This window comes from Babylonia areolata, chromosome 1 (genome assembly GCF_041734735.1).
Source record: "Babylonia areolata isolate BAREFJ2019XMU chromosome 1, ASM4173473v1, whole genome shotgun sequence".
Taxonomy (NCBI): domain Eukaryota; kingdom Metazoa; phylum Mollusca; class Gastropoda; order Neogastropoda; family Buccinidae; genus Babylonia; species Babylonia areolata.
In genome coordinates this window covers 33509604-33524606 of record NC_134876.1, presented here as the reverse complement: position 1 = coordinate 33524606, position 15003 = coordinate 33509604, and the positions used below count along the sequence as shown (strand labels likewise).

Here is a 15003-nt window from a genome sequence, read left to right as displayed (position 1 = left end):
ACAACTTGTCGGTCAACACACCATCAGCCAACCACGATTCACAACTTGTCGGTCAACACACCATCAGCCAACCACGATTCACAACTTGTCGGTCAACACACCATCAGCCAACCACGATTCACAACTTGTCGGTCAACACACCATCAGCCAACCACGATTCACAACTTGTCGGTCAACACAACATCAGCCAACCACGATTCACAACTTGTCGGTCAACACAACATCAGCCAACCACGATTCACAACTTGTCGGTCAACACACCATCAGCCAACCACGATTCACAACTTGTCGGTCAACACACCATCAGCCAACCACGATTCACAACTTGTCGGTCAACACACCATCAGCCAACCACGATTCACAACTTGTCGGTCAACACACCATCAGCCAACCACGATTCACAACTTGTCGGTCAACACACCATCAGCCAACCACGATTCACAACTTGTCGGTCAACACACCATCAGCCAACCACGATTCACAACTTGTCGGTCAACACACCATCAGCCAACCACGATTCACAACTTGTCGGTCAACACACCATCAGCCAACCACGATTCACAACTTGTCGGTCAACACACCATCAGCCAACCACGATTCACAACTTGTCGGTCAACACACCATCAGCCAACCACGATTCACAACTTGTCGGTCAACACACCATCAGCCAACCACGATTCACAACTTGTCGGTCAACACACCATCAGCCAACCACGATTCACAACTTGTCGGTCAACACACCATCAGCCAACCACGATTCACAACTTGTCGGTCAACACACCATCAGCCAACCACGATTCACAACTTGTCGGTCAACACAACAACAGCCAACCACGATTCACAACTTGTCGGTCAACACAACAACAGTCAGCTCAGCTGCCCCATGGCGGTTGCCGTTGGGGCGCTACAGATGACCTGTCAACCAGTCCTCTCCATCCATCCCTGTCTTTCGCACATTTGACCGCCTCGAAACAGTAACAGCCCACGAAAAGTACAACCCCGAGTTTATCAAACTTTGGCCTGCTGGCTACACTCTCCTGGTCTTCATCATTGCATTGTATTGTATTGTATTGTATTGTATTGTATTGTATTGTATTGTCACCACAGATTTCTCTGTATGAAATTCGGGGCTGCTCTCCCCAGGGAGAGCGCGTCGCTACACTTGAGAGTGCCACCCCCTTTTTTTTTGTATTTTTTTCCTGCCTGCACTTTTAAAATTTGTTTTTTCTACGGAAGTGGATTTTTCTACATAATGTTGCCAGGGACAACCGTTTTGTTGCCATGGGTTTTTTTTACGTGCGCTAAGTGCATGCTGCACACGGGGCCTCTGTTTATTGTCTTATCCGAATCACTATGGAGGGGGATAAAATACTGGCGACTGTGCGGGGGATTCGAACCAGTGCGCTCAGATTTTCTCGCTTCCCAGGCGGACGCGTTACATCTAGGCCATCATGTGGGAAGCTCTAAGAAACTCGGGGTACGCGGTTCACAGTTCCCATCACCATCATCATCATCATCATCGTCGTCGTCGTCTTCGTCATGACCGTCATTATCATCATCATTGTGATCATGATTATGAAATGTTCACCATGGTATATATATATATATATACAGGTCAGGTCAGGTCTCTACCTGCCACAGGTACCATGTAACCCTGTGCTACCTGTCACATGTGGGCAGATGGAGCTCGACAGCCTGGGAAGGCAGTCCATCTAAGACAAGGAAAAGTCTGAAGTAAAACCCATGAAGTGCTAAGGAATGCAGGACAGTCTCGACATGCATTGACCCTGGGTCCATGGCCATGTCCCGACTTTCAGTAGCCGCGCCCCCGTGCCTCCGAGGAAGGTTTTTGAGCCAGAGGCTAGGACAAGGACAGTCTGATATAAAACCTACGACCTGAGGACCTCACTGTCACCGTCCCAGCTTGCTAGGCTATGGCAGATGAACCACGGGTGTAAAGGGTGGGGCCAGTACTGCGCACACTGCACTCCACCTAAAAATTCCATTGCGCAGGCTTGAAGGACACGTCCACGTCCGCGCCACCAACTATTCCAAGCCCTGTAGCGATGGGAAAGGGGCGAAAACGGCAGGTGGAAGATGTCACTGGAAGCCGCAGTTCCAATCCTGCATGCAGGCGGTTCAGGATATTGGTCGCCTGATTGTTGACCCGGAGGTGACAGCATCACTCGGCAGCACCCTGAACGACCAAGCAGCCTTTTCTAGGGACAGCACTGCTTGCTCCACACGGAGAGGGGCCTAGAAAAGGTGGTCCAAACAAATGCTCATCTCCATACCCCCCAGTTGGCTAGCCGCGGTCAACGGGCATCTCCAAACGCGGTCGAACAACAATAGAGAAGAAAAGGCCGGCACCTGCCTCACAATTAGGTGCAAAAGGACTAAAGGTAGCATGCTGGAACATCCGAACCATGCGTGACTCTGCAGACAGCAACCACCCAGAAAGGCGTTCCGCTCTAGTCGCACACGAACTTCAGAGACTGAACATTGACATTGCTGCCGTCAGCGAAGTCCGCTTTGCAGGGGAAGGCAGCCTCCAGGAACACGGCGCTGGGTACACCCTCTACTGGTCAGGCAAGCCAGAGACCGAGAGACGCCTTTATGGCGTAGGCTTTATGGTCAGGAGCACCATTGCCTCCAAGCTTGAAAACCTGCCAACAGGACACTCAGACCGAATTATGTCCATGCGCCTCCCACTACGGAACAAACAGCATGCCACTCTGTTCAGCGTGTACGCTCCAACCCTCCAAGCGGACCCCACAGAAAAGGTCAAGTTTTACACTGATCTGCGCAACCTCGTTCAGAACACCCCTGCTGACGACAAGGTCATCATCCTTGGCGACTTCAATGCCAGAGTTGGCCAAGATTCAGAAGCCTGGAAAGGAGTCCTTGGCAAGCATGGCGTTGGTAATTGCAACGACAATGGGCGCCTTCTTCTCGAGTTCTGTGCAGAGCAGCAGTTTACCATCACCAACACCATTTTCCAGCAGAAGGACAGCCTGAAGACAACGTGGATGCATCCTCGGTCCAAACATTGGCACCTCATTGATTACATCCTGATGCGCCAGAGAGACGTACGAGACGTCCTACACACCCGAGTGATGCCCAGCGCGGAGTGTCATACTGACCACCGCCTCGTCCGCAGCAAGCTCAGGCTCCACTTCAAGCCCAAACCAAAGAAAGGAGGAGCTCCTAGGAAGAAATTCCAGGTCGGCAACTTTCAGTCAGCTGAAGTGAAAGCTGAATTCCAGGCGAAGCTTCAGGACAAACTTGAAGACCCCAGTTGCCCCACAGACCCCTCTCCAGAAGCACTATGGGCACAGCTGAAATCAGCCATCCTGCAGTCCTCTGAAGAAGTCCTAGGGTTCTCGTCGAAAAAGAACAAGGACTGGTTTGACGAAAACAACCAGGAGATCCAAGAATTGCTGGCGAAGAAGAGATCAGCCCACCAGGCTCACCTTGCACAACCGTCTTGTCCGGTGAAGAAAGCAACCTTCCGGCTCATATGCAGCAACCTCCAGCGCAAGCTTCGTGAGATTCAAAATGGGTGGTGGACCAACCTGGCAGAGAGGGCTCAGCTTTGTGCAGACACTGGTGACCACCGGGGCTTATACGAAGCCTTGAAGGCGGTGTACGGTCCCTCATACCAGGTCCAGAGTCCTTTGCGCAGCGCAGACGGCCAGGCGCTCTTCACAGACAAGACGTCGATCCTGAACAGGTGGTCGGAACATTTCCAGGCCCTCTTCAGCGCCAACCGCACGGTTCAAGACTCGGCAATTCTCCGCATCCCACAACAGCCAGTGAAATTACAACTGGACGAGCTACCAACCCTAGAAGAGACTGTCAAGGCCATTGAACAGCTGAAATGTGGCAAGGCAGCAGGGGTTGACGGAATTCCGCCGGAGGCGTGGAAGAATGGAGGCCCAGCACTACACTCCAAACTCCACAACCTCTTTGTCTGCTGCTGGGAGCAAGGCAAACTACCACAGGACCTCCGTGACGCAGTCATCATCACCCTGTATAAAAACAAGGGAGAAAAGTCGGACTGCTCCAACTACAGGGGGATAACTCTGCTCTCCATCGCAGGCAAGATCCTCGCCAGAGTCCTCCTAAATCGGCTGGTGCCTACTATCGCCGAAGAACATCTCCCAGAGAGTCAGTGTGGCTTTAGAGCCAACAGAGGCACCACTGACATGGTCTTCGTTCTCAGACAGCTACAAGAAAAATGTCGGGAACAGAACAAAGGACTGTATGCGACATTCGTCGATCTCACGAAAGCTTTCGACACCGTGAGCAGAAAAGGTCTGTGGGAGATCATGAAACGTCTAGGATGCCCCCCAAAATTCCTCAGCATGGTCATCCAACTACATGAGGAACAGCGTGGACAGGTCAGACACAGCAACGACCTTTCGGAGCCCTTCCCAATTGGAAATGGAGTGAAACAAGGTTGTGTCCTCGCGCCGACCCTCTTCACGATCTTCTTCAGCATGATGCTCCAACAGGCCACTGAAGATCTTGGCGACGACGACGGTATCTTCATCAGATACCGCACTGATGGCAGCCTATTCAACCTGAGGCGGCTACAGGCCCACACCAAGACACTGGAGCAACTCATCAGAGAGCTTCTGTTTGCCGACGATGCTGCCCTCGTCGCCCATACAGAAGCGGCCCTGCAGCGTATAACGTCCTGCTTCGCAGAGGCTGCGCAGCTCTTCGGCCTAGAAGTCAGTCTGAAAAAGACGGAAGTTCTCCACCAGCCTGCCCCACGGGAAGAATTCTACGCTCCTCACATCAACATCGGTGAGACAGAGCTGAAGTCGGTCCACCAGTTCAGCTACCTAGGCTGCACCATCTCGTCTGACGCCAAGATCGACAAGGAGATCGACAACAGACTTGCAAAGGCAAACAGCGCATTCGGCAGGCTGTACAAGAGAGTGTGGAACAACAAACACCTGAAGAAAGACACAAAGATCAGCGTGTACAGAGCTGTTGTACTGCCCACCCTGTTGTATGGCTCCGAAACCTGGGTCACCTACCGGCACCACATACGACTGCTTGATCGCTTTCACCAGCGCTGCCTTCGCACCATCCTCAGCATCCACTGGAGTGACTACATCACAAATGTCGAGGTCCTGGAGCAGGCAAAGACTATCAGCATCGAGACAAAAGACCCAGCTACGTTGGGCAGGGCACGTGTCCAGGATGGAGGACCACCGCCTGCCCAAGATCGCGCTGTATGGCGAACTGTCCACTGGCCACCGTGACAGAGGAGCACCCAAGAAGAGATACAAAGACTCCTTGAAGAAAGCTCTCGGTGCCTGTCACATTGACCATCGCCAGTGGTCCGCAGTAGCCGCTGATCGAGAGACCTGGCGACGCACCATCCACCAAGCTGTCTCCTCCTTCGAAAACAACCGCAGGGCCAGCCTTGAGGACAAACGCAGAAGGAGGAAGAACCACGACGCTACAGCCGCAAACCCAGACCAGACTTTCCCTTGCAACCGCTGCGGCCGACTCTGCTTTTCCCGCATTGGCCTTGTCAGCCATGAGCGTGCCTGCATCAGACGTGGACAACGCCCTTCCTAGATCTTCGTCAGCGAAGCCAGGCCATGATATATATATATATATATAACACAGAAAAACAACAGAGAAAAGAACACTGATAGAGAGTATAAAGAGCAAGAAGCGAAAGACCGAAGTTATCAATTCCATGGTGGAAATAGGCTTTATTCATCGCCCACTGCCATCACAATTATCATCATCATCGTCACAAAAACCATCACTATCACCACCGCTCACATCCCAATCATCGCCGCCGTCGTCTACGTTCATCAGCAAGATGACGACCACCACCCCATTCACTGACACAGAATACACAGAACCGCACACAGAACAGATTCAGCATGACTTAAGGTGGAGAAACATGGCAACGGAAATAGCTTTTGGCAATCAATAACGTCACCCACCACGGCCACACCCACCACAACCCACTACCATCACGATCACCACCGCTATTACCACGACCACCACAACCACGACCATTATCACCACCATCATAACCACCACCACCACCACCACCACCACATTCTGGATCACCATCACCATCATTATCACCACCACAATCATCTCCGCAATAGCCGAGTTGTTATAGCGTTGGACTTTCAATCTGAGGGTCATGGGTACGAATTTCGGTAACGGTGCCTGGTGGGTAAAAGGTGGAGATTTTTCCGATCTCCCAGGTCAACATAATGTGCAGACCTATTAGTATCTGAACCACCTTCGTGTGTATACGCAAGCAGAAGATCAAATACGCACGTTAAAGATCCTGTAATGTATGTGAGCATTCGGTGGGTTATGGAAACAAGAACATGCCCAGCATGCACCCCCCCTGAAAACGGAGTATGGCAGCCTAAATGGTGGGGTAAATGAAGAAAACGGTCATTATACGTAAAATGTTACATGTCTGTATGAGTGTGTATGTGTGTGTTACTGAAACCTGTTTGAATGACACAGGAAACGAATGACAAGCGTCGAAATGACAGTCGGCTCTACTCAGGTAGGCAGCCTGTTGTGCAAATGACTCCCTGTTTGTAAAGCGCTTGGAGCTTGGTCTCCGACCGAGGACAGGCGCTATATAAGTATACATATCATCATCATCATCATCATCATCAACTCCACGATAACCATCGGCTAATCATCACAGTCATCATCATCAAAATAATCATCAAATGACTCCGTGTTTGTAAAGCGCTTAGAGCTTGGTCTCCGACCGAGGACAGGCGCTATAAAAAGCATTCACATCATTCATCATCATCATCGCCACGACCACCACCGCCACCATCAAGGGCGTCGTAATCATCATAATCATCATCGTCATCAGCTATCCTGATGATGACGAAGGTAAGCAGGGTGACTCACGGGCTTGTAGGACCTCATGGTGAAGAGGTTGGCCATGAGGGTGGAGAATCCCGGGGCCAGGCAGCTCTGGGCGATGAAGCCCAGCTTCAGCTCCGCCACGCACACGGCGTCGTCCCCCCGCTTCCAGTCCCAGCTGGGGATGTTCAGCAGGTAGGCCTGTCCACAACCCACGTCAATGCAGCCTTCTTTTTATTTCATATATATATATATATATATATATATATATATATATATATATATATATATATATTATTGACTATATATATATTATTGACTTCAATGTGTCACCAGGTAAACAACGGCTCCCTCATCTCCCTCCCTCCCACCCTCACTCCCTTCATCCATATCTCTTTCCCCTTTCTGTTTCATTCTGTCTCTCTATTTCTGACCAAGACAAACTAAAAAACAACAACAAAAAATGAAAAGAAAAAAACAACCCCAAACAAATGAACAAACAAACAAACAGCAACAACAACACATGCACGAATAACTGCCCATACCAACAGCAAAAATCCCTTGAGCAAGAACAACAACCCCCCATCACGCCCCCCCCCCCCCCCCCCCCCCGCCACCCACCACCCCTCACCACCACGAAAAAGAAAGCCCCTAAAGGATCCCAAAAACAATGCGCAACGTACTTCAACCTACACATAACATCACACACACACAAATCCCACATCATTCCCAACGAACGCAGCCCAACCCCCCCCACCCCCCATATCCCCATCCCCTCCCTCACCTTATTGTGGTACTGCAGCAGCTGCACGATGACCTTGATGTCGGAGAAGTAGTTCTTCACGGAGATGACCCTCATGATGTTGGCCGCGTCCTCCTGGTCTGGATCGTCACAGTACTTGTTGGCCAGCACCAGGCATGCGTCTGCGTCACGTATCTGGTGTTGGGGTTAAACCAAAAAGAAAATTAAAAAAACAAAACAAACCCACCTGTGTCAGACATCTCTAGCAGTGGGGAAAAAAATAGGAGAAAGAAAACTTTGGTCAGCAACAAGCACGAATCTACGTCATATATCTATAGGAGAATGAAAGCAAAAAACAAACAAACAAAACACACACACAGACACAGACACACAGACACACACACACAAAAACCGTTGGCCTACGTCACGTAATTGTAGTCGAATTATTACAGTCACAAGAAGAGGACAAACAAACCAATAAACAAAAACATCAAACCCATCCAGCACTGCTTGCCAACACGAAACACAGTCTGCATCACATATTTCAACACATTCCTGTTCTGTATCGATTCCAGGCTTGGTTGCTATCGCCTCAAGTCACAGGGAAACAAACTGCACGGAATGTAAACGTCGCTTTCTCCAAGGGAGACTTCAAGCTCAAATCAAATCGATGTGCACCTAACAATTAAGTATTAACATAAAATACCACACACACTCAGATATCGAAATCGATGTGCACCTAACAATTAAGTATTAACATAAAATACCACACACACTCAGATATCGAAATCGATGTGCACCTAACAATTAAGTATTAACATAAAATGCCATACACACTCAGATATCGAAATCGATGTGCACCTAACAATTAAGTATTAATATAAAATACCATACACACTCAGATATCGAAATCGATGTGCACCTAACAATTAAGTATTAACATAAAATACCATACACACTCAGATATCGAAATCGATGTGCACCTTACAATTAAGTATTAACATAAAATACCATACACACACATATATATCGAAATTGATGTGCACCTAAAAATTAAGTATTAACATAAAATACCATACACACACAGACATACACACAGACACATACACATGCATTTTTTCGTTTTTTCCCTTCAATTTTTACTTCCTGATATTCCGTGCATTCTGTTATCCAAGCCCGATTTCATTGTTCTTCGGTTTTTATTCATGCAAAGAATAAACGACTGGTGACATTTGGCAAAGTCTGACAGGAATCGGCATAATGTTCTCTTCTCATTATCTAAAAACGGTGTTTCTAAACTAACCACATCTTTGAGCCAACGCGCGGCACACCGACAACAACAACAGTAAGAGAAACAGCAAGAAAACAACGATGAGTGTTTAACCATGACCACCACTGCCACCACCCTCACTGCAGCATCATCAACCAGCACCAACAGTACACTGCATGAAAACGTCTATGACGCTGTGTCGTCGATGTCTCAGATGGGCCGTGTCTAAAAGAAACACAGGTACTGCACACAGCCACGCTGTCTTACCCGCACACGTTCCAGGTCGTTGGCGTTCATGACGGAGCCCTGGAAGTACTCCACCTGGGTGAAGTGTCTCTTCAGCAGGCCCTCCAGCTCCAGGTCAGGCTGACCCCTGTACGAGAGACACGGTCGCGCACAGCATGAGTGCAAACCCTTGAACGTACGTGCACCAAGTTATTATACCATGGTCAGACACTGGTTAATTAATAACATTTCCCACGTCGCTGGACGCACAAGGAGGTCAAAGCGCTCCATTCTCCGCTTGGTCCTCTGCCAGTTTGCTGGTGTCACCCCATCGTCTGGAGACAATTCTGAGGTCTCTCTCCACTGTTTGCCGCCAGTTCATCTTGGGCCGTTCTCTCTTTCTCTGCCGGCCTGTGGGTGTAGGGCTTGGCATACAATCCTTGTTGCAGGAAGCCTCAGTTCATGCCCCGGCCAGTGGGGACTTCGTTTGAGGATGATGTTTGAAACGTAAGAACGATGGTACCTCTCTTATACATGTTTCATTCACTTCTTCATTTGAGGAAACCTCACGCCAATTATGGCCAGACAGCCTGCTTTGAAATCCTGAACATATTCACTGACCACAGATGGCTACAGACACCCCATTCGCGTCTCTGGCTCTTGTTCATCCTGGACTGTCGCCAAGCTTGACTACTCTCTGGGCTTCTTCAGCGTCTGTTCACAGACTGCGGAGTGTGATGCACTGCGCAGCTCGCCTCACCCTGACACGCCCCCTCACCCACAAACACACACACATACACACACACACACACATACACACACACACACACACACACACCGCTCCTGTTGTGTGACGTGCACTGGCCTCACGCCTCTCCTACGTTTAGACATATTGTGATCTGTACTGTCTGCTACAATGGCACCATTGGTACAGCACCATCGTGTTTGTCTTGTCTCCAACAGCTACATACCCCTTCAGTGCCCCCTTCAGACACACTCGTACTATCTGATTACCTGCTCCCGTACATCTGTTCAAAGCGTCTTCTTTCACATTGGTCCTATTTTGTGCAATACTCTCTTATTACATCTTTTACTCTGGTCGGTCCTCTTTTGTGTAATACTCTGTTTTCAGAAAAACAACAACAACCTAAAACAGACCCCAAAACTAAAATGAAATCAGCATAAGTTTAAGAAGAGAACAATGATAAAAGAGATATTTGAAACTCCAACTAATCTTACAAAATTTACTCCCCCACCCGCCCAAAAAAAGAAAGAAAATAAATACAAGTAACACGAGAAACAGATGATAATGAATCAAAAAGGACAACAGCATAACCCAAACATCTATACAGCTTAAAAAAAAAAAAACACCATGGAAGAAAGCAACACAGGCACCCACTTGTCCAGAAAGACGATCTCATCGTCCACATCCTCCCGGTCCTTGTGCAGGAAGTCCTTCAGGAAGTTCAGCACGGACTCGTAGTTGATGTGGCCACACACCACCACGTGCCTGCCACACACACACACACACACACACACACATACGCACGCGCGCACACGCACACGCACATATGTTGGTAGTTTCCTTTAAATTGAATTTTCACACACACACACACACACACACACACAACACACCCAACAACAACAACAACAACAACACGCAAACGCATTTACACGCATTTGCACGCACATGTTAACACTAATGCACACTTACTGTTCTTTCTGGAGGACAAAGAGCCTTCTCACAGGACAGCGCCACGCATACTTATTTCTTATGGTTTTTTTTTTTTTTTTGGTCTGCAAGTGTATTTGTTTCACTATCAATTCTGTTTTTTTTTTCTTCAGAAAGTTCGCCAGGTGCAATCCTTTTCTTGCCGTTGGTTCTTTTACGTGCGCTAAGTTCGTCCTGCACACGCGGGACGTCGATTTACTCTCTCATCCATATTTACCAGCAGCCAGACCACCACGACTTTAAGTCTTGGGGAAGCGCGCGCGCGCGCGTGTGTGTGTGTGTGTGTGTGTGTGTGTGTGTGTGTGTGTGGTGGGGGGTGAGTGGGGAGTAAAGCTACTGGTCTCTACAGGGGAATGGAAACTGTGGTCCCTGGCTTCCTAGTCTCAGCGCATTAACACTGGGCCACGGGTCCACCTGACAGAGAACGTCCCACAAGGCATGAATCATTTCGCTGCTGGTCAGTGCACGGGAATATAGCCCGTGGTCAGCCAACGAACCCACTGACCGGTTAACACCCCCCACCACCCCCTGCCCCTCTCTCTCTCCCTCTCTCTCACATGTACCGTGTTTGTAAAATGAACAAATATAGGAACAATCCCGCCTCTCTCTCCCTCTCTGGTCGCTCTCCCTGCCTGCCTATTTGTCTGTCTGTCTGTCTCTATCCGTCTGGCAATGTAACTATCTCCTTTTTTTCTTCTGTCTTTGTCTGTCTGTCTGTCTTTATCCATCTAGCTATGTAACTGTCTCCTTTTCTTCTTCTCGTCTTTGTCTGTCTGTCTCTATCCATCTAGCTATGCAACTGTCTCCTTTTCTTCTTCTCGTCTTTCATATATGTTTCTGTGATCGTTCTCTTGCTTGTTCACCGTTCCCTCTTTTTTTTTTTCTTTCTTTCTTTTCACATTGTTACTGTTATCTTTTTGCTGTCGTTTATATGTTTGTTTTCGAGGGCTGGATGAAATAAAAGCATGTACGTTTAATCTATTAGCCTCCTAAAATAAAAATTATTCATTCATTCATTCATTCATTCACCTCTTGCCCCTCTCCTTCTTGTAGGACCCGCCGTATTTCTGACGTCGGCCCAGAATCTCGACTATTTCTGGAATGGAGCTGGTGAACAGAGCCTGCAACACACGCACACAAGCAAAGCACGCACATGAAATCAAATGCACCCAAGTGGCTGGCCGCCGAAAACATACACGCACGCACGCATGCATACGTATGTGCGTATTCACTCACACACACACACACACACACACACACACAAGCAGGACAATGAACAGAGAATTTTTTCAAAAAGACAGGTAGAAAGTACCTTTGACAACAAATGGACTGGAGTGAAAAAAAAAGAAGAAAGAAAGAAAGAAAGAAAAAAACAGAACGGAAATAGTGCATCATCATTATCATAGTGTGTGATGATGATGCCGATTTTGTTTCCACGATGATTTATTTATTTTATCATAATGTTTTGATGCTGTGTTTCTGGTGTATATCTAAATTGTGACCCCCCCTCCCCTCCTCTTTTGGGTGTACATGTTGAGATAAGTGCAGACAAGGCATTTTGGGTGGTATGGATATCTTTTCATATATTCGATGACTTATAAACATGATACATACACTTATTCACAGTTGTATTGCTTAGAATACTACACATATTTATCATTATGTTTTGCTTTCATCGTGTTTTCGTCCGTTTTGTCTTTCCCCCTTCTTTTATAAGTATTAATGTCAGTTGTCTTCTGTTATGAAAATGGAAATTAAGAAGCTGTTAAAAAACAACAAAAAACAACAACACACATAACAGCAGCAGCTCCAAACACAACGACCTTCTGACGAGTGAGAAGAAGAAAAAGAAGACACAACGACCCCTGGCAAACTAAAGCAAGCAGATTAACCCACCGTACTCCCCTCCCCCCCTTCCAACCTCTCTGTCATCCACCCCCATCGCCACACCCAACCCTATTTTCTTTTTATTTTATTTTATATATATAAAGAAAACAATCCTGAACAACAGCAGCAGCAACAGCACCAATTGTTGACAAACACGAACAAGTGTCTCCATTGCCCTCGCTTCAACATTCAAGCATACCACCCACGCTACCCTTATCTACACTCCCCCCCCCCCCTGCCTCCCCAACACAACGTGAAATACTTTAGCTGCAACTAATGACCCCCACCCCCTCCCACAAAACTGTCAAATGACAATGTAAAGGATGTGAAATTATGCACATGTGATACAGTTGTGAGTCTGGGCAGAGAGCGAGATGAAACACTTTGAGACGCATGTATTGAGCGTTCCTCAGAATTGTACCATTGTAGTAAATTGTTGGTGATCGTATGAACGGACCGAATATGGTGAGAGAGAGAGAGAGAGACAGAGAGAGAGAGAGAGAGAGAGAGAGAGAGAGAATATGAGTGTGTGCTGAGTGTGTGTGTGTGTGTGTGTGTGAGAGAGAGTGTGTGTGTGTGTGTGTGAGAGAGAGAGAGAGAGAGAGAGAGAGAGAGAATGAGTGTGTGGTGTGTGTGTGTGTGTGTGTGTGTGTGTGTGTGTGTGTGTCTGTGTGTGTGTGTGTCTGTGTGTGTGTGTGTGTGTGTGTGTGAGAGAGAGTTTGTGTGCAGACGCGTGCACAAATCAGTGTGTGAGCGACACCACAACAATTTCCAGTGTTTTATCAAAGAGGAAATGATATCTTTGTCTCTTTTAATGAAAAAGAAAATACCACCAAAACAACACTCGTACACATTTGTGTCTCATACAGACACAGAGAAATCTTTCGCCAAGCGACTGAGAAAGGGCATGTGACCGATCTCACAAAGACAGAGACCATCTGACAGGTTCAACAAAAATGCCGTCTTTCTCTATAATCAACCTCAGAGTAAGTTGAGAGACCAAATTCCCTTGGAAACAGCAAGGACAGCAAGACCAGTCTAAGGCTATCCCAGCAATCCACAACCAGTCATCCAGCCAACCAAGCCACCAACCACCCAAATAACCAAACACCACGCATCCATCAACTGTGCGGCCATTGTAAAACATCGTAAACCTGTGCCGCACAGATCAGGCCAAAGCCTCAACACAAATGAATGAACGCCGTCTGCTGCCCGTGGCAACGAATAGCTTTCTTCTGCATCCATGCAAACAGCTTCTAACCCCCCAAAACAACAACAACAACAACAAAACAACAACAACAAACAAACAACAACAACAAAACCCCCAGAAAAACTGGCGCCTTTAGTCAGTGGAAGAATCAGTGCTTTCAGATTATGCAAACAGCTCCGCAAAGCATATTTTCTACGCCGAGGGAACACCTGAGCGCATGCACACAAAACACGTCCCGTCAGTACGCTTCAGCGTTCCCTTTGTGTGTGTAATGGCCTTGGTCCCCCCCGCCCCCCTCCTCTCTCTCTCTGTGTCTCCCGGCCATACATTATTTGCACGCTGTGTGAATTATGCACAGAAACTGTGCCGCTGACTGGAGGGGCAGGTTGCTGGGTATGAGGCTTTAACCAGAACCTACAGGCCTGGGTGGGAGGTGTTCTGGGTGGTGTGAAGTGACTATCTCTTTGGTTCGTTGGGTGGTGTGAAGTGACTATCTCTTTGGTTCGTTGGGTGGTGTGAAGTGACTATCTCTTTGGGTGGTTGGGTGGTGTGAAGTGACTATCTCTTTGGCTGGTTGGGTGGTGTGAAGTGACTATCTCTTTGGCTGGTTGGGTGGTGTGAAGCGAATATCTCTTTGGCTGGTTGGGTGGTGTGAACTATCTCTTTGGCTGGTTGGGTGGTGTGAAGTGACTATCTCTTGGCTGGTTGGGTGGTGTGAAGTGACTATCTCTCGGCTGGTTGGGTGGTGTGAACTATCTCTTTGGCTGGTTGGGTGGTGTGAACTATCTGGCCGGTTGGGTGGTGTGAACTGACCATCTCTTTGGCCGGTTGGGTGGTGTGGACTGACTATCTCTTTGGCTGGTTGGGTGGTGTGAGCTATCTGGCCGGTTGGGTGGTGTGAACTGACCATCTCTTTGGCCGGTTGGGTGGTGTGGACTGACCATCTCTTTGGCTGGTTTCAGTTCGTGGACAGGTTATTTTAAATGCCCGCTGTTAGGTTCATCGCTTTGAAGAGCGGATCCCAGCAGGACTATGTTTTTCTGTGCAAG

General features: G+C 48.1%; 1 protein-coding gene across 7 annotated transcripts in view; it reads right to left on the bottom strand.

The window, feature by feature from the left end:
* LOC143282069 (calcium-activated potassium channel slowpoke-like) overlaps window positions 1–15003 on the bottom strand; it is a 146215-nt gene that overhangs the window by 34364 nt on the left and 96848 nt on the right. For all 7 annotated transcript variants that reach the window (XM_076587533.1, XM_076587549.1, XM_076587559.1 and 4 more), the window contains 5 exons: window positions 11887–11978; window positions 10525–10635; window positions 9168–9273; window positions 7673–7825; window positions 6934–7089 (listed from right to left, as the gene is read on the bottom strand). In XM_076587533.1, coding sequence (XP_076443648.1) covers window positions 6934–7089; window positions 7673–7825; window positions 9168–9273; window positions 10525–10635; window positions 11887–11978 — 618 coding nt within the window. The remainder of the gene's footprint in view (window positions 1–6933; window positions 7090–7672; window positions 7826–9167; window positions 9274–10524; window positions 10636–11886; window positions 11979–15003) is intronic.